The 20,849-nt window shown below is 39.1% G+C and overlaps 2 protein-coding genes across 2 annotated transcripts in view; both read right to left on the reverse strand.

Annotated features, from left to right (window-relative positions):
- CFAP44 (cilia and flagella associated protein 44) overlaps positions 1-3,847 on the reverse strand; it is a gene marked incomplete at both ends in the record, with an annotated part of 101,585 nt that extends 97,738 nt beyond the window's left edge. Inside the window, 3 exons of the mRNA XM_080696517.1 lie at positions 1,965-2,118; positions 2,594-2,731; positions 3,757-3,847. Of these exons, the coding sequence (XP_080552643.1) occupies positions 1,965-2,118; positions 2,594-2,731; positions 3,757-3,847 (383 nt within the window). The remainder of the gene's footprint in view (positions 1-1,964; positions 2,119-2,593; positions 2,732-3,756) is intronic.
- An 8,103-nt stretch (positions 3,848-11,950) lies between these two features.
- Positions 11,951-20,849, reverse strand: part of SPICE1 (spindle and centriole associated protein 1) — a gene marked incomplete at both ends in the record, with an annotated part of 62,812 nt that continues 53,913 nt past the window's right edge. Inside the window, 5 exons of the mRNA XM_080696365.1 lie at positions 11,951-12,004; positions 13,405-13,492; positions 14,434-14,536; positions 17,014-17,197; positions 19,676-20,151. Coding sequence (XP_080552491.1) covers positions 11,951-12,004; positions 13,405-13,492; positions 14,434-14,536; positions 17,014-17,197; positions 19,676-20,151 — 905 coding nt within the window. The remainder of the gene's footprint in view (positions 12,005-13,404; positions 13,493-14,433; positions 14,537-17,013; positions 17,198-19,675; positions 20,152-20,849) is intronic.

The following is a 20,849-nucleotide window of genomic DNA, read 5'->3' on the forward strand; positions in this document are numbered from 1 at the left end:
GCCGTGCTGGCTTAAGAGACCCTGTTTCCAAATAAAAATATTAAAAAATTGGAAAATAGGTCTGGGAGTGCTCCCAGTGTAGCCCGGAGGTAGAAGAGTTTCCAGGAACCCCAGTACCACCAAAAACTAAAAAATAAAAATAAAGATTAAAAAATAGGGCTGGGGGTGTAGCTCAGAGGTAGAATGCCCCTGGGTTCAATCCCCAGTACCACAGGAAAAATAAAGAATAAAAATAGGGGTAGGAGTATTGCTTGGAGGTAGAATGCCCTTAGGTTCAATTCCTAGTACTGAAAAAAAAAACCTAAAGTAGAATGAATATAATTATTAAAGGATTAAAAGATTACTTGGGGGATACATAATGACTGACTTCCTCACAAAACAGAGATTAAATCTGTTAAATCTTCAGAGAATAGAGCCAGGCCCAGTGGGAGCCATTCCAGAGAGACAGATTGTGATTCAATGCCTCAGATAGCTCTCTAATAATATAAGCTGTCCCCAAATAGGTTAATGCACTTGTGATTTCCCTAGTGTGGAAAGTGTTCAAGCAAAGGCTATCACTTAGAAAGTAACTCACTCACCCAGGTGAACAGAGATTTTCCATTGGATCAAAAGTTGAGGTCTCTAACTATTGTATACACAGACTTTGGCCATGTTCTCTAACAGAGATTCTCCTGTCCTGGGGCAGGAGACCCCCAGTGTTCGGAGTTGGGAAAGGTACACGTGAAAAGCCACCTGGGAAGCCTTTTCAGCATACATCTGTCCAAGCTCTTCACTACACAGAAATATAACACAGTAGGTCCATGAAGACATCAAAGAATTGTGCACTTTAGGAAGAGCTTTCAGGGGACACTGATATACCACCCTCACCCATGTGAAAATAATGGACTAGAAGAAAGCAAACAGCCTAGCTGTTGTCAGAAACTAGTCCACAAACCAAACAAATACAAAACAAAACAAATCTCTAAAGAGAGAAAATTCCAGGTTTCAAGCTGATTCAGTATGAATTGATTTAGTTACACCTGAAGCTGAACCAGAGTTAGAAGCTATATTAGCAACATGTCCTATTTTTATGCAAAAGCAAAACTGAGTCAGGGAGGATGTCCTACCTGTGGAAAGTACCTCTTACCAGAGGCCAGAGGCCATAGTCTCTACCCATCTGAATATAAGCATGCCATACTAGCTAAGGACCATGACAAAACTGTCTTCCAACTAGCCCCTCACAAAGCTAGAGTCATAAGGGATGGCGCACACTAACTCACCCCCCTCCCTCACAGTTATACCCCCTTCCACACATCCTCATAGACTCTGATTCTCCAGACTATAAACTTGCTACTTAATGCCCTATTTCCTCAGGGTCTTTTCTGACAATTCCTCTGATACATAATGTGAAATAGGAAAGCTTGACAATGGCCACATCAAATCTTTCAAGAAGAGAAATCAACAATTGAGCTTGATAGGCATTGGTGATGGAAGGCCAGGCTAGCAGAAGAGACAAATGGGATTGAGGGCTTCCGGCCTCCTTCACATCAATTCTCACCAGCTCCAGCCTTTTCTACCTGGGCAGAGAACAGCCAGAGAAGCATCCAATCTCTTCACAGTTATGTAGCATCAATGAAAGTTTAGTCCAAATTAAGATCATGCCTTTCTATCTCCAATAATGTAAGGGCCAAGCTTCTTAGAACTACTTAAGGCAGGGAGTGGGAAGCTTTTTCTGTAAAGGGCAGGCAGTAAGTATTTTAGGCCTTATTGGATAAATGGTTCCTGTCATAAATACCCAACTCTGCCCTTGTAGTATGACCACAGCTGTGGACAAAATGCAAATGAATGAGCGTGGTCGTGCTGCAGTAAGATCTTATTTACAAAAACAGATGTAGGCCAAATTGTTCCACGGGCTCTAGTTTCCCAATCCCTGACCGAAGAAACTAAAATTCCCCAAATTACACCTAAATAGTTATAGTGGATACATGAGTATGAGAAAATGCCTTGGTATGTTTCCACCTGGAGTCACAAAAGGCATCGAAGCAAGTTCTGTGTAGTCGTAGAAGAAGTTCTCTGATATTTTCTTCTTAACTTTTTCCTCTTCCTCTTCCACAGCCTGGACAGAGGGTTCTTGAAATGCTAGAATGTTAAAATATTTTAATTCAGAAAAGTGGTGAATCCTAAAACTATATTTCCCAAAGACAGGAGAAATGGATGGATCCTGCAATATACTAGCAGTTAAGTACCACAGTGGTCTGAGCGTGAGATGCTATCTGCTAGTGAGCATGGGGGGGAAGAGTCCACCTGCTCCTATGCATTCTGGTCATGGCTTCACAAGTCTCAAAGAGCAACTCCCCATCAGTTCTAAAGAAGAGTGAGCGAACTCTAACTGATCTGGGGTAGAAAACTCCATAGATCATCTCAATCCCCGGAGTCTCAAGTATGAGAATTTTAGATATGACTCTCAGAAATGGAATATACAACCCCAAGGCTGCTAAACTACCCTACCTGGATTTGTGAAAAGTGTTTCTTTTTATCATCTGCACACATATCCACATCTGGCAATTCTTTTCTTTCTCTAAGACATTACCAATAGAAAATGAATCACACTTACCTTTGGGGCCTTCCAAATAATCATATTGAAGTGAACTTGAACTTCCTTCCAAGTTGTCCTCGTCCGAGTCATCATCCTCTAAATATGACTCTTCCCCTTCAGTGACTGTTTCATCAGTGGCATCTTCTTTTGTGTGAGCTATTAAAATTATTTGTTTTAATAATTTATAAATTTTAAATTAAATATTTTTTCTTTTTAAAGTAGCTAAAATTTCGAATTTGTTTATACTCTAAGTTTAATGAGCTTTCTTTACTCAAAAATTCCTAGAAGAACTGCCGGGCGTGGTGGCGCACACCACCACGCGCTTGGGAGGCGGAGACAGGAGGATCACGCAGGTTTGTAGCCAGCCGCGCTGGCTTAAGAGACCCTGTTAACAAATAAAATATAAAATAGGTCTGAGAGTGTAGCTCGGAGGTAGAAGGGTTCCATCCCCATTATCACCAAAATAAAAAATTCCTAGAAGCATCATTTTATTGTATAGGTCTTATAACTCTACAAACTGAAAAGATCTTTTTTTTTTACTTTAAGAATTTCTTTATTCACTGAGTTAGAATCTCTTGAGATTTATGTAAATATTACTTAATAGAAATTTCCCTGCATACCTGAAAGAGTCAAGATTCCACTAAAATGCCTGCCACCATGATGGCCAATCAGAAAGAGCCATTCTTTAAAAATCCTAATTGCAAAATTCCTCTTTTTTTCTCTTAGTTGTAACCTATGAAAATTCTCCATGTATATGACCCAATTTAATTTCCACACAACTCACAATTATCATTTAAGACGTGGGAGATTGAGGCTCAGAAAGGTGTAGTACTTTCTTCAATTGCAAGCATCTCAAGTGGTAGACACAGGGCTCAAAAACAAAGTCTGGCTTTTTCTATGATTCTGTACCAGAAAAGTCTATTAGAGATTTAGTAGACCTCATAGAGGAAATCTAGACCAGATGTGCACAAAGGTCATTATTAATATAGTAACGATAGTGACTTTTTTGTGCCAGAAGCTGGAGACAAATGATTAAAACATAATCTCTGCCCATAAAGAACTTAGAGTTTTATATGGGACTCAAACAAGTCACATCTGTGCTATAAATTCAGATATGCAGACTTTAAAAATTATTATATGTAAATTAATGCTAAAACATATAAACTATCATTTCTACTTACATCTTGATTCAGATTTAGAAGACTGCTTCCCATCACTCCTTGATCTCTCTGATTTTTCCCCATCAGTATCCTGATCACGTGGTTCCTTCATGTCTCCTATTAAGTGCAAAACTGAAATAGCTGAAGGGACAGTGCTGTCAAATAGAAATTATTAGATTTTTCCCCATAACAAATTCCGTAAGCGCCAAATACCCACATGCGTTGATAATCCTTTTTGCACAGTACCCAAGATGACCCACCAGTCGGGTGTAGCCACCATCAGAGACCTCTGCAAAACAGTAAATTATATTCACAGATGTCCATTCCCCAGACAAACTTGGCACTGTGATGCCCTGTGGTTTTCTAGAGGTCTACAATGAAACATGTCGCCCAAGTCCACCCCCTACATACTCACAAATACTCCACCACTAAAATTAGCCATCTGTCATCTTTCCTTAGGTTCACCTCCCGCTCTTCCTGCTCTCATTATTAGATTCCCCTGCATTTCTAATCAATTTCTATTTAAATATATTTGTTCAGCACTCATAGAATATTATCTTGATAAATTATCATACTGAACAAGAGAAATATGGTCTCTAACTTCACTTAAATATGGATATTAAATAAGCAACTAAAATATAATGAATACTACAAAAATGAATTAATAGGTGGTGGCACATGCCTGTAGTCCTAGTACGTGGGAGGAGAATAGCAGGCTCAGGGACAGCCTAAGCAACTTGGTAAGACCCTCAACTTAGTGAGACCCTGTTTCAGAATAAAATAAAAAGGTCTGGGGGTGTAACTCAGAAGTAGAATACTCCTGGATTTAATCAAGAAGGAGAGACAGGTGATGCTAAGGAGTGGTCAGGCACAGAATGGAAAAAAGTATGTTATACAGCCTAGAAGGGGGGAGGAATGGATATAAAGAGAAGGTTGGAAGATTAGAAAACTGTCTTCACACTTCCCTAGGAAGCTTAGATCTTGTTTCTGTGACCATTGAAAGCCACTGAAGAGCTTTACAGAGGGCACGCCACAGTTTTCCTCTATCTTCTGTCTGTATTGCAGCTCTTCGTGTATAGAGCTTGGATGTCCCTGTTATACTTCCCTCATAGTCCTTGCTTTTCTACACTAAACATTCCATGTTTCCTCCACATTCTCCCATGGCACGACTGCCACACAGAATAGAACACTAGCTCTACTGGGATTAAATCTGTGGTTATATTCAGGTGTAAATCCTGGTATTGCCACATAACTAGCTAAAATTAAATGAGTTTACATCAATTTCCCAACTGTTATGGAAAGATAGACAAAACTATAAGGAGGCCGATATGAGAATTAATTGAACTAGTACCTTATTATACTTTCCAGATCTCCAAGTATAGACATGTAATCAGCCATCAGTGAGTGCAGTGTGACTCCCACCAACTTCTTTTTTTTTTTTTTTTTTTTGGTGGTACTAGGGATGGAACCCAGGGGCATGTACCTCTGAGCTGTCCCAGCCCTATATTTTATTTTATTTTATTTTATTTTATTTTATTTTATTTTATTTTATTTGGTGGTACTGGGGTTCCTGGAAGCCCTTCTACCTCGGGACTACACTCCCAGACCTATTTTTTATATTTTTGAAACAGGGTCTCTTACACCAGCGCGGCTGGCTTCGAACCTGTGTGATCCTCCTGTCTCCACCTCCCAAGCGTGGGGATTACAAGCGTGCGCCACCACGCCCGGCTCCCAGCCCTATATTTTAGTCTGTTTATTTTTGAAATAGGTTCTCACTGAATTGTGAAGGGCCTCGCTAAGTAGCTGAGGCTGTCTATGAACTGCAATCCTCTGGTCTCCACCTCCCGAATGCTGGAATTACCAGCATGTGCCACCACACCTGGCTTTCCATGTTTTCTTGCAGTGACACTGTAATTATGCCTTCTCTTGACTTGAGGGACAGTGGTAACTTGTCCAGATGACTTTCCTACAAACTACTGTCAAGAAAGATATGCCCGAACATGACACTCATGTACAAGATAATATATCTTTTAAATCATATGTGGCTTTACTTTCCTTAAATCTTTCCTTCCTTTCTCCTCTTTATTTTTCTCTTTTTTCCTTCCTTCCTTCCTTCCGTTCACCTGATTGTAGAATATATGCCTCTGCTGAGAGATGGGGTAAGGCAGCGGCAGCTTCAGATACTTCCTGACCACATGGTTGCAGGGACCTGCTCGTCCTTTGCTGTGCAGCAGACCCCAGCACCGGCCTCGCCACACGGCAGGCTCTACCCCATCTCTCAGCAGATCTCCAGATCCAAGTGACCTCTATATAAAAAATTGGATGTGAGCCAGGCATGGTGGTGCACGCTTGTAATCCCTGCACTTGGGATACTGACAGGAGAATTGCACAGGTTTAAAGCCAGCCTCAGCTACTTAGTGAGGCTCTCAGCAACTTAGTGAGACCCCGTTTCCAAATAAAGTATAAAAAAAATAGGTCTGGGAGTATAGTCCGGAGATAGAAAAGCCCCTGGGTTCCACCCCCAGTACAAAAAAAAATTTTTTTTAATTGGGTGTGAGTGGATCATCTCATCAAAGTCACTCACCTTCTGGTTGTCATGATTTCAGCAAATGGGAAATAATGTGGAAAATTTAGAAAAAGGACTTCCAAGGAAGAGATAAACTGTAATTGATCGGGTGTGGAGAAGTAGAAACTGTAATACATTATTGGTGAGATTGCAAATTAATGCAACCACTTTGAAAAACCGCATGGAAGATCCTCAGAAGAATGAAAACGAACTTACCACATGACCCAGCAAACCACCTATGGGTATCTACCCAAAAAATAAAAACCAAACTGCCAAACCAATGCATGAATATCTATGTTCATAGATGCACGATTCATCATTCCCAAACCATGGAACCAACCAGCCAAGATGTCCATCAGCAGATGAGTGGACTGCAAAGCTATGGGATGTGTACACAATGGAATTTTACCCAGCCAGAAAGGAGAACAAAATTATGGCATCTACAGGGAAATGTCACAAAAAATAAGAAATCAGATGCTTTCCCTAATATGTGAAAACTAGGGAGAAATGAATAATAGGAGGAACTCCAGCTGAAGAAGGGGCCTATAGAGGAGCTATTAAGGTGACCTATCTGAGGGGATGGGAGGGAGGAAGATAGAAACTCTTTAAAGCACATGATGTACTTAAACAAACATAGCAAAGGTAATCACTAAATCAAGCATGGGAAGGAGGGAGGGGGAAATGGGATGGAGATTGAATAAAGGCTAATTGGGTAGTGTGCATGTTTATCTGCACAAGTTTTTTACTCCATTAAGATGTTTGACTACAATGCACCAATAAAAATATATTTAAAAAAGAATGTATGCCTCTGGATTGTGGGGGTCTGGGGAGGAAACAAATGATAGAAAATAATTAATAGCAAGATCTTTGAAAACCCACATTCTATCACTCAGCATATTTTTTATTCCTTCCAGTTTTAGACATATAGACTTACTTTCTATGTTTATAGCAAGTAACTGATTTTTTTTAAAAGAAAAAAAGAACTGTGCAAGGAAATGCCAGTTTTTGCAAAGCCTGACTGCAAATTGCCATACACCGTGGGTACAACTGTTCAAAAAGTTATAAAAATACCTAAACGCCATTGTCTTCCTTTCAAAGTTCTTCGTAATTCAAGCCAGTTTAATTCTTAAAACCACTGAGCATATTTATATGCAAACTGTATTGTGCTGTCACTGCAGAGGATATAAAGATGAGCATTATACAGCTCCTGGCCTTATTTGTAATTCAAGAAGAAATTGGCAATTTTCTTCCAATATATTCTCAGAATAAACATCTAAGTCATCGATTGGGATCCCTCTGAGGCGGAACAGAACCAGGATGGTCTGACAGCAACGACTGAAGCAGTGGCTGGGGATAATGATAATGCATACTTTAGCCCCTCCACATATTCTTTTTCTAGTCCATCTTTAGCTCTTTTTTCCCAAAAGTTTTCAGTCGTCACCCAGGACAAACCATGATCGATTGAGCACACTGCTACTAGGTTTTTGTCTGTTCATTCAACTAATAACTTCTGTGCACCCACTATGTGCCCGGCACGTATCCTATTGCACTATAACGAGAGACCCACGAGGCAAGCGCTGCCATCTTCCTTGCCAAGTGCGAGGAGGGAAGGCGCGGCTTGACCCGGAGCCCAGGCACTTTCCCGGACTCAGAGCTTGGGGCTCGGCTGGGCGGGTCGGGCTCGGAGTCCCGCCGCTGGCCGGCCTTCCTTTCGGAGTGTGAGCCCCTTGCAGGCAGGGCTACTGGTGCCTGCACTGTCTGTCCTATACTAATGGCCTCAAACGTTTGCTGAAGTACCCTAGGGAGGAGGGAGGAAGTCTCAGCAGAGCCAGCAGAGCGCTAGTTCAGATTTAAGGAGGAGATCGTGAATAAAGCCCGGCGCTGAAGGATAAGCTTACCGAAGCTACCCACCGACCCACTGCAGCCCCAAGCTTCTTTCTGCAACACCCACCGCCTGGGTTTACAGCGGTTACCACAGCAACGCCCCTGCGGGAGGGGGTGGCGGAGAAGGGGCGAGGTCTGTGCGGCGCAGGCGCAGCCCGGAGCTCAGCTTTGCAGGAGTCAGCTGTGCAGCGGCTGGAAGCCCATTTCGATCCGCCTTCAGGTGGAGGTCTACTCAAAGCAAAACCGCAAAGCTCAGCATTCTGCCAATTTATTATCCCCGAAGCCGATTCCCAAAGCGGGCAGTGCTGTCCCGGGAACGCTGGCACACCCGAGGGCGGCAGCAGCCTCCTAAGCAATGGAAGGCGGGCAGCCAAAAACAGGGGGCGGTGGAAGCGCAGTGCTGATTAAGTTTTCTTTTCTCTGAAAAGGGGCATGAGCCAATAATTTTGAGAATCTATGCATTACAGGATGTCATGTTGATGGTTAAATGACTTTTGATAACTATTCTAAAATGGCCCGAAGGCGCCCTGATTGCAGCAGCAGTGCGGTGTTGATAAGTTTTAACTTCAAATTTATAGGCCCTAGGCAATTATTTGTTAATTAAAAACAAAACTTTAAACGGGAACAGTTTCCAGGTGAAAGGAAGGCAGCTGGCATAGCATCCGCTGTAAAAATAAATCCCAGGGTTTGGGCAGGGGATTTGGGGTATTTTTGTTTTTAAAGTTATATTGTCTCTGTCGGCCTTTAAAAACGAGTAAATAAGATTTTATGTTGTGAGCCGGGCGTGGTGGCGCACGCTTGTAATCCCCGCGCTTGGGAGGCTGAGACAGGAGGATCTCACGAGTTCCAAGCCAGCCTTAGCTGATTTAAGAGACCTTGTTTCCAAATAAAATATAAAATAGGTCTGGGAGTGTACCCCGGAGGTAGAAGGCCCCTGGGTTCCATCCCCAGTACCACAAAAAAAAAAAAAAAAGATTTTATTTTGTGGCTCCTTAATTGTGGTGCTCAGTCATTTGGTACGTGTGTGTGTGTGTGTGTGTGTGTGTGTGTGTGTGTGTGTCTCTCACTGGGGATGGAACCCAGAGGCATTCTACCTCCAAGCTACACCTCCAGCCCTATTTTTTTATTCTTTATTTTGAAACAGGGTGTCACTGAGTTGCAAAGAACTTCACTAAGCAGCTGAGGCTGGTGACAACCCGGATCCTCCTGTCTCAGCCTCCCTAATGCTGGAATAACACGTGTTCACCACCACACCCAGCTTCATTTTTAAGCCCCCCAACCTGAGAATAATGGATTTTTGGTTTAAAGGACTACTGGGGGAAGGGAAGTGCTAATCAGTTGGAAAACATTAAGAAAAATGCACACTGAAAGAAGGCATTCCTGGGGTGTATTCATTTGAGTCACCCCTCCATGCCACTCTGGCATGGGGCTGTATTTCTATCTTTCCTCTTTTTCTGTTTTTCTGGTTTTTTGTTTTGTTTTGTTTCTTTGGGGAGTTTTCGGGAAATTATTCCCAGGGGGGTCTAACAAAGATCCCTGGGGACAGTTTCCCAATCCATAACATATTTGGCGCCCACGCAGGGCTAACTTTGTTTTGGGTCATCCCATTATGTCACTCTGGCGTGGTGCTTTGTTCTAAGCTCTAGCTTTACCTCTTTCTAAGGGCGCCAAACCGCAACATTTTTGGCACCCAACTTCGTGGGGCAACGTGGGGCCCGTGGCTCTGTATTTTTCACAGGACGTTTTGGCCAGTGGGTCAGTGGGCAGCAGCAGCAGTTTTAGTTTCAGCTGTTGAGCTTTAAAACAGCTATAGAGCAGCCTTTGCATCACTGCATTTCTGAAAGTGAATTCCAGGACATCTCGCCGGTGGTCCTAGTACCACTGCACCCCAAAAGGGTTAAAGCTTTCTGACAGACAGAACCCGACAGACATCTGTCTATCAAGGCCCTTTGGATGGTCATAGACGCACACAGCATGGACCCATCTGATTCCCCCATCCAACTATATGCATGAATGTTACCCTAAAGCTGGGGCCCCCCAACTTTGCCCTTGTACAGCTTGAAGCAGTTTATGACCGACTCGACGTCCTTATTCCTTTGCTGAGGGGTACCATTCATGCAATAGAAATGGGGAGGAAATTAATGGAAATTGAGCTCATGTTAAATGTTTATAAAATTGTAAATGTAAAAAAAAAAAAAAGGCATTCCTAAAACAAGCAAGTAACCAGACATTTTGATAAGGAATAACACTAGGATGGTTACATTCTTCTAATACATATGGAAGAATCTGCAATAATGCACATGAATACAGGCGATTTCACATGAATAAATCTGCAGTACCAGAACAAAATAACTATGTGTGTCATAAAGAAGAGGCCCAAGAAAAGGTTGCATAGGGCACTTCCCAGGACAGTATGTTACAAGTGTGGAGAAATTTTGGGGGGTCTGTTCAGTGTACAATCCTTTCCCACTCCCACCTTGCTCAAGTTGAAAAGAGAAACCAGTATCTGAGAACCTAACAGGTGCCTGAAAAAAAAAAATCTATTCTGAATGAATCTGCTTGGATTCTAGGCTGGGAAATAGATAGTTTTTCTTTTAAATTTAATTCTGTTTCAAACCTGTTTAAATGCACCATGCATTTAAATATCTGAACTCTACCATCATTTATTAGGTATATATTATCATTACTGATACTTTTTTTTTTTTTTTGCAGGTCTGGGGTTGGAACCCAGAGACATTTAACCTCCGAGCTACACCCCTACCCAATTTTTTATTCTTTATTTTGTAACGGGATCTCACTGAGTTGTGGAGAGCCTAAGTAGATGAGGCTGTCCATGAACCATGATCGTCCGGTCTCAGCCTCCCAAATGCTGGGATTACAAGTGTGCATCGCCACGCCTAGCTCTACTGATACTTTCTTAATGAAAATTACATAAGAATATCATAAGCTGGGTGTGGTGGCACACTCTTGTAAACCCAGCATTCAGGAGGCTGAGATTGGGGGATTATGGTTCCTGGACAGCCTCAGCTACTTAGTGAGGCCCTCTGCAACTTAGTGAGACCCTGCTTCAAAATAAAGAATAAAAAATAGGACTGGGGATGTAGCTTGGGGGTCGAATGCCCCTGGGTCCCACCTCCAGACCTGCAAAAAAAAACAAAAAAGAAAGAACATCATAACATATAAAACCACTTTTATTTGCATAAGCAAATATAAACAAACACTCTCAAGCCTATTTTTAAAGCTTTATATTCACTTGGAAAAATGTGGAAAAGATGATGAACAGGGAAAAATGTGGAAAAGGTGATGGACAGCATACCTTCCCACCAAAAAGGATACCAAAAGATGTTACATTTTTTTAAAAGCCAGTCTTTAATCACACAGAGGTTTTTATTATACATACATTTCTTCAAGAAAAAGAAAATGAAATAGATCAACATTTAAGATGTACTAAACAACAACAAAAATCTGAATAAAGATGATAAAGGTAAAATGTATTGCTCATAAAAACTTAAGTTATTAGTATATAAAACTTTAATTTCCTTACAGTTAAAATTTTATTCACAAGGAATTATTATATATTGATTGTTGAAACCCTATATGAAAAGGTAAAAAAGTAAAATAATTGTTTTCTCTCTGTTCCATGAGTATTAATTCACAGGCTCTTTGTAGGTTTTATCTGAAGAACTTGGAGGCAGGAGCAGGGAAAGTGAGTGGCCAAGAATAAATTATCGATAACAAATTCCATAAAAATCAACTTCACTGCACTTATGATACATGTGTAGAAAGAGCAAACCAGCCTTCTTCATTTTGTTTCTCAATCTGTTGAACAGAGATGCAGAGAAGATTTAGAAAGTGACCAGAAACACGAGACTACTCAATATTTACAGATAACTTAGAACAAGTACATACAACAAAGTCAACTTGTGTCACTGAATGGTCCTAGAAATCAAATTCTACTGGCAATGTTCAAATAACTATGTGGTCAACAGATTCCCTTATTGATTGAGGAGTCCTATTTTTTTAAAGGATAAATTGTTTAATAGTCATAGATACAACTGTTAAAAATGACAAAAAGAAAATTATTTGTCTTAGTATTACACTAAGTTCCAGGAATTAAGAGTAAATTTTATAAAATAACTAGCTAAAGCTTTTTAAAAATATAATTTTTATAATTATTTTTATTACTAACAAAAATATTAGTGCTAGGTAATTGGGATAGCTAAGCCTATTAATTAATTTTGGCTCTAAGTACCCAGTCTTTGGCATAATTACTAAAGATAGTAATAAGAATAGTAAACTCAGTGTTTGGTCTAATTACTAATGATAGTAATAATAGCAAAAGCCGTGCATGGTGGTGCACACTTGTAATCCCAGAATTTGGGAGGTTGAGATAGGAGGATCATGGTTCATGGACAGCCTCAGCTATTTAGGCCCTTCACAACTCAATGAGACCCTGTTTCCAAATAAAAAATAAAAAATCGGGCTGTTGGTATAGCTCGGAGGTAGAATGCCCTGGGTTCCATCCCCAATATCACCAAAAAAAAAAAAAAAAGGCAGATCCCCCCCACATTAGACAGTTGGCTCAAGAGAACAAAAAGTAATTTGTATAATTTTAAAGATATTCTCACAATTTTCTGCCGAAACACATTTGAAAGGAACTATATTTAAGGTATTAACAATACAGAAAAATTAAGATGCCTTCTGTAAAAATTCTGGGTACACTGTGATATACTGAGTTTCTATACATTCTTATAGTAAATCAAAACACACAAAAAGTACTTAAGACATTTGTCCTTTGTGTCACGGCCTGTCTAGCCAGAGGCACACTCAGATATGGCTCACTGGGATAAAGTGCCTAGATCCAGGGCTCCAACAGTCACAGCGAGGAATGGGGGAACCAATATCTCTGCACACCTACAACCCATTCAACACACACCTATGTGTTCTGCCACAATATTTTGGAAGCTTTACCTAAAACCAGTAATTTACAGTCTTTAAGGACTATTGAAATCTTATTGAATTTTACTTTATTCCTTAGTGACCTAAGAAAACAGAAATAATAAAGGTGAATTAATGATATTTATATTCTTCTGAAATTTTTCTATTATCTTCGGGATAACAAGAATGACAACTAAAAATAGACATTATTAAATTGGTCACCTTCCAACCTCACTCTCTTGACTCCAACACATATTTCCCAATTACATTTTATAAGGTACCTTTGTTCTGGGATTAACAGGTGTGAATCGCCCACTTCCTGAAGTGGCATTTAATGGAGAACAAGAATTACTGGTAGCTCCTGAAGATCTGTATATGAGAAATAAAAAGATAGCCAGTGAGTTATTAACTTTCGTAAAATTATGCAAATAACATTCCCAACACTGGCAAGAACTTAAAAAGGAATACTTTAGGTTCAAGCAAGTTTTCTGTAATATAATTTCACCAACCCATGACTCCTTTTCTTTCTTAATAATATAACTTTTTTTTATAGCAGTTTTAGGTTTGCAGAAAGACTGTGGCAAGTTCAGAGTTCCCACATATCACCTCACCCCAACCTATAACACATACCTGCAATTTCCCATACTATTAACATCCTGAATTATTGTGGCCCATCTGTTGCAACTAATGACCCAATTCAGATAGCTTACATTAGGGTTCACTCTTTCTATAACACAATCTGTGGGTTTTAACAAATGTACACTGATTTGACAAATGCGCATCCTATTACAATATGATACAGATACATTTTTCACATTACAGAAAATTGGATGTTCAGTGGTGGGAAGAAGGTCAAGATAGTAAAGAGTAATGCAAACTAGAGCCACATAGTACCATGGTGAGGAATGCATACTGGAGGCAGAAGGGCCAGGTAAGTCCTCACTGTTACCCTTTACCAACCATGTGACCCGTCTAGGCAAATCACTTACGGTAAAAGAGAAAAATACTACTGTTCAATTTACTCATCCTGTTATATATTACACCTCCTAATTGTAACCCATGCTACTCTACATATGTATTAACCCATCTTTTATTTCAGTATCTAACCCATGATTTTCTACTTGGATTGGGTTTATTCCTCACTCCTCATCTTAATCCCCCTGAATTCTATCCAATTTCTTTATTTACTCTACACAAATGAGTCTGACAGAACTTAAGTTAAATAATCATTCTTTTTCTCATTAAGAGAATAATACACATACCACATTCTTGATTTTTAAAGTAACTATTAACTCTATAATTATGCATACCTTCTTGTACTTATCCCACTAAGAGGAGAGATAGTATTGCCTTTTGAATTTTCTGGGGCTTCTGCTCCTGGAATAGATACCTCAATGGTCCTTTTTCCTCCTTCTAAAATATAAAAATAGGTATTAGTTTATTACCTCTTAACAGATAAAAATTTTTGCTCAATTTCAATATTATTGGTTATTGCACATTACACATTTGAGGGCTCTTTCCATATTTGTATGATTATGGCCCACAGGTACACTTGAAAGACTTTTTTTCAAAAAATGACTGAGACAAAAAACTTTAAGTGTCAATTTAGTTCACAGAGAGCCAGAATTTTCAGACAATTGGCATCACGTCAGATCTGGAAGTGAAAAATGAAGTTAAGAAGTAACCCTGAAGAATTTGAGGTCTTTGTCAAAACCAACTTATATAAAGTTTTTTTTAAAAAAAAAAGAAAAACAAAACCAAAAATATGTGAAGTCATTCAGTAGAACTCAGTCTTTTAAACCTATTACATTATTACTGTCACTGAAGACACTTAATAGAAGAGAGGTTGACTGAAGAGCTCATATGGCCCAAAACAAGAATAACTATGTACATTTTCAGTATTTCAGAAGTACATAATCAACAAATATTTAAGTATTTACTAATAAAAAGACTCTATGTCCATTCCAGGAAGTTTCACAAAGGCTCCTGTAATTCCTTGCTTAAAACCAGTGATTTCCTGGATTTATGGAGATAAATAAAACTATTTAATTTAAAAATATTACTAAGTAACTCTAAAAAAGGTTTTATTTTATAGCATATGGCTTAATCTTATTTCTATCATTACTGTCCACAGAGGTTCCTATGCAATTAAGAATTTTACTTTAAAAAAAAAGCCTTAGAGATATTAACCACTGCAATGGAAAGAACACAGATTCAAGTCACAATTTGCTTTGAAATTTCAGACAAATCATTTAACCTTTTTGTGCTTGAGCTTACTTACTTATTAAATAGGTATAATAACAGCCCTGTCTACTCTCTGGGTGTGCTACATTCTTTCTAGATGAGATAACAGAGATAGAGGAATTTTTTAATCTTACAAAATTACTGAAACAGAAGGTATCACATTCAACCACAAAATCATTCTAAAAAGTGATCTTCTTTCTGTTTTCATCATTGCACTTGTCATTCACTGGCATTATCTCATGTATTAATTTGTTGGTTGGTTGCCTGCTCTCCAGTTTGAATGCTAGCGTATTCAAAACCATATATGCAGGCACACAGTAGTGTTCACAGAGAGCTGAGCAGCTTAGTTTTATTCTAATTAGAATTTGCCTGTAGACTTTGTGACTATGAAGAACACTACACAATGCTGTCAGTTGAGGAAGCCTAGAATACATAAAGGAAGGAACCTGGGGGGAAAGGAATCACTCATCTTTTCCAGTAATTTCTAAGATTCTACTTTTCTGGAAAATTATTTAAAAAAAAAAAACAAATTTTAACTTAGGAGAAATCTCTTATTGGCAGGCACCTGAAAGGCTACCTACTTCAACCAGCACAGGACAAATGAGTTCCTTTTAAATGCCAAGGTCTGAACACATCACTGATACAAAGCTTTTTTCTATTCCTGATAATTAGAACTTTTTTTAATACTGGTCCCAAATCAGTCTCTCTATACTATTCATGTAGTTTTATCTCAAATCAATCCAATTTCTGTTTAAACTCAATGTCTCCAATCAATTAAATTTCTGGCTAAAAACTAACTTGAGATCTACTTCATTCTTTTTAAATGTGAAATACTATGACAACAAATTTTTCAGTTACTCTTCTATTATTTAGACTCCCTCTGGCTCTTCACATTCTTAAATGTAAGAAGAGAATAAAAAGTTAAATTAACAAATAAAAACCCTTTTAATACTTTTAACATGTAGTTTTGTGGGGTTTTTTTGGTTTGTTTTTTGGTGGTACTGGGGTTCCTGGAAACCCTTCTACCTCTGGGCTACACTCCCAGACCTATTTTTATAATTTTTATTTGGAAACAGCAAGGCTGGCTTCGAACCTGTGCAATCCACCTGTCTCCACCTCCCAAATGCGGGGATTACAAGCGTGCGCCACCATGCTCGGCGTCCATAATTTATAGTTGATACTGATAAAATTCTAAGTTATAACTTGTGCTTATATTTTACATAGCTACAACATACGGTCCTAAGTAAATCATATACCATAATGAATCCATACAGATGTAGGGCAACGTAGGAACTCAGACACCAAACATAAACTGTAGGCATCATGGGTTAGAGAGAACCAAGAGACCTCTTATTTCTGTTATTTATGTCATGACTCAAACTTGTTTCTTTTGGTATAACACTGAAGGCACTATAATATATATGCTCTAAGATTTATTTTGGTTTAACACAAACGTACACAACAGAGAGTGAAAACTTCATATTTCTAGTTTTTATTTATTTATTTTTGCAGTACTTGGGGTTGAACTCAGGGGCATTCTACCTTCGAGCTACACCTTCAGCCCTATTTTTATTCTTCATTTTGGAACAGGGTCTCACTAAGTTGAGGAATATTTCTAGTTTTTAAATCATGAATTTGTGACCAACCAGTCCATGCTCTGAGAGGTGAATGAACAGGTGACACTGGTGAAGAGGAGATATTCAAGCCAACAAGTTTCTGCTGCTCTATCAACTGTAGTAGTTTTTCTCGAGCCTCCATACTCTGTCGATTCAATTCTGCAATCCGTTCCTCCATGCTGCTTGGTGCTAGAGACTGTGCAACTGGAAATGTCTTTGGAGGGGGGAGAAAAGACCATAAATTCAGTTATGAAAACAAATGAATAATTATGACTTTTCTATCAAGTGCCAGCAGGTTAGTATTAATAGTCCTTGCTGTGTACAAATGTAAATAGTGGGCACTCAATAGAATTTACAAATTATTTAACTGAAGAATCAGAGATAAAGTAAAAGAATATCAGTTCCCTACTACTGTTGCCACATAAACCTTCAATCCCTCTGTCTAAACACTTCAATCTATAGGACAAAACATTTGCTAAAATCCAAAAGATCATGTGAACAAAGACATAACACCTAGAGCATTAAATGCCACACACATATTAGTGACAGAACTGAGGTTGGACAGATTACAAAGGGGATCTGGTATATTTCTATAATTAGAATCTTCCAACATGCAACATAAGTTTTTAGGCAAAGATTCTGAAAATGCTCTCTCTCTCTCTGACCATGTGTCAGCCTCTGCAGGCTACTTTTAGCCTACAATAATTGTTTCAAGAATGATTGGGACTAGAAAGCAACTGAGACAGAGTAGTAAAACAACTGCCCCAGAATATAACAGCAAGTTCAATTTAAAACATCTCAAGAAAAGTATACTTAGGTTAATCCTAGTAATTTCATTTAGCTAAATATATCCTTTTGTGAAAAAAATTCTAAGAGAAATTCCTAATTTCTAGCTTCTGCCTAGGAGTTTAAAAAAAAGCAGATTAGAATGAATTGAAGATCATTTCATATTTCCAATTAAAACCAACAAGGGTGGTGAGGACAAAAATATTAGATTGTTCTGTACCAATGTCTACTGCCTACTCTTAATATCTCTTTCTGGCTCCTCCTCTACCAGTTCCTTCTGACTACAATTTTTATGACTCAATACAACATTGCCCTTATTTCCCAAGAGCCAGGGTTGAGAGAGGTAAACCCTATTCCTACCTCTCCCTAAACTCCCTTACCAAGAGTTTTAAAACTCTTGGAGTCTGGTGGCACATGCCTGTAATCCCAGTACTTAAGAGGCAGAGATAGGTGTATTGTACAAATCAAGGCCAGCCTCAGCAACTTAGCAAGACCCTGTTTCAAAACAAAAATAATAGGGTGAGGAAGTGTACCTCAGAAGTAGAATTCCCCTGGGTTTAGCCTCCAGTAAAATAAATAAATTTGTTAATGACATAGCCACTCAGGAACCCCTAACATCCATGGTGAGGCTGCCCAGTTTCCTCCCACTGCCAAACACTATACTGCCCATTCCCTATCCGAATACACACAGGTGCCACCTTGGCTGATGTGAAAGGATGTGTACCCCTTCACTGGGCCCTGCGTGAGGAGGTACGTCATACATACTCCTAGGTGGAACTTAGTGTCCCTTTTCTCCTCACAAACAATGAGATAAAGGCTTAAGCTATCAGGTTATCCCACAAGGTTTATTTAACTTAAAAAACTCCTACTCTATAATACTCAGAACATTGCTACTCAAAATGTGGCCTTGGAACCAGCAGCACTAGCATCACTTAGGAACTCATTAGAAATGTGCAGGTCCTATCCAAGATCTACTCAGAAACCACATTTTAGCAAGAACTCCAGATAATTCATATGAACATTAAAATCTGACTTTAATTAAGATCCTTTAAAACATCATTTCTAGAGGAAAATGCATTCTGTGCCCTAAGAAATTAACTGCTCATGAGTTGAGGGCCAATACTTCTAATTTAAATGTAGTTATATACCAGATGTGGTGGCTCATGCTTATAATCCCAGTACTTGGGAGGCTGAGACAGGAGGATAGCAGGTTCTTGACCAGCCTCAGAAACTTGTGAGACCCTCTACAACTTAGTGAGACCCTGTTTCAAAATACAGGATAAAAAAATAGGTCTGGGATTGTAGCTTGGAGGTAGACTGCCCCTGGGTTCAATCCCAGGTACCAAAAAACAAAAAATTGTAGTTATATAACAAACTTTTTTTGGGCATTGGGGATTGAACCCAGGGGCATTCTACCTCTGAGCTATACCTCCAGCCCTATTTTTTATTCTTTATTTTGAAACAGGGTCTCACTGAGTTGCAAAGGGCCTCACTAAGTGGTAGCTGAGGCTGTCTGCAAACCGCAATCCTCCTTTCTCAGCCTCCCAAATGCTGGAATTACAAGCGTGCGCCACCATGCCCAGCTATAACAAACTTTCAAGTCATATTACTTTTATATATTTTATACTTAAAACTTAATTCTTAGTTTAATCCTAACTTTCCTACACATCTTATCTTAATCCCATTTTCTTCATTCACTTTTTTTTCTTTCATGTTGTCTTTCTTACTGTATATGCAATATAAACAATTAAATAATGTTCATCTATCCCGTGATGAATAAATGCCAAAGCATAAGGCATCTAGTGGCAGCCCCAAAGCTCTCAAGGCCCACTTCTGAGAAGTCTCTGACGATGCCCACACTTAAACTCCTGCATGTCCCTCTCGTCGGTCCCTGGGCTGTACTCACAGCAGTCATGTCGCTGGCACCGTCCTGCTTATTCAGCTCCCGTAGCCCATCGCCTTGCTCTCCCCCAGGCCTGGTGATATTATTCAGATGCTCCTTGATGGTTGAATTCTGCAGCGTCAACTCAGCAATCCGTGCCATTATGTCCTTTCTTTGCAGTGAAGCCTCAGTGGTTCTCAGCTGTTGCCCATCTCCCAGTATCGGGGGCTCTTCTGGGAAGGCAGGATTTCTTGACTGCTGGATGTTGGGATGGGAGAGGGGCTGTGAGAGGTTAACAAAAGGTGTTTGAGTTTTATTCTCCATATCTTCTCCCATGTGAGAGATTCTCCACCTCTGGGTAAAAAGGTGACTTTCTTCACTTGAATTCTGAATGTCTGTATCAACAGGTAAGGCCTTTTCCCAATTTTCTTCCTTTTCGATGATTTCTACAGTTGGAGGAATTCGTGGAGCAGGACGAGTTTGAACAGTCCTCCTTAATACTGTAGATAAGAATTAAAAACTAATAAGCATGTATTATTTTCCAATAAATTGGTACTATAATCATCTCATTAGATGATCATGATAGATTCATTAAAAGGAATAAATTTTTTTAATGATTAAATTATTTTCAAGAGGAAATATACCAACAATGCTACCCCTAATAATCAAATGTATAGACTGTTTATATTCCTTAACACATCAGTATTTATGTGAAAAACCATCTGCCAAGTTCACATTTTAGCACATATATTAACTCATATCTGAGGATCTTGTAGGGATGAAGAGGAGTGTGGGTACATAATTTAAACTAAGGATAGCCAAGAAAAGCCTGAGTAAGGAAATTTAAAAATGATCACATGTGTAGCAGAAAGTAGAGCAAAGGATATTACAGGCAGAAAGAATAACATATATGAAAGCTCAAAAATAGAAAAGAGCAAAGAAAGGAAGCCATTCAATTGCAAAATAGCAACCAGGGAAAAACTGGAAAATATGAGGTAATACAGTGGTCATTTATGGAAAGCTTTTTAGACCATGCTAGTAATTTTATAATTCAATCTAAAAGCAATGGAAACCTACAGAAGGTTTTGGCAAAGACTCAATTTACTTTTTAAATGCAGTCAATAATAGAAGGTAGCAAAAATCAAAGTATGGAGTACAGGAAACAACTGTTGTAGTCTAGAAGAAAGGTGTGAATAGT

This window comes from Muscardinus avellanarius (assembly GCF_963383645.1).
Source record: "Muscardinus avellanarius genome assembly, chromosome: 5".
Taxonomy (NCBI): domain Eukaryota; kingdom Metazoa; phylum Chordata; class Mammalia; order Rodentia; family Gliridae; genus Muscardinus; species Muscardinus avellanarius.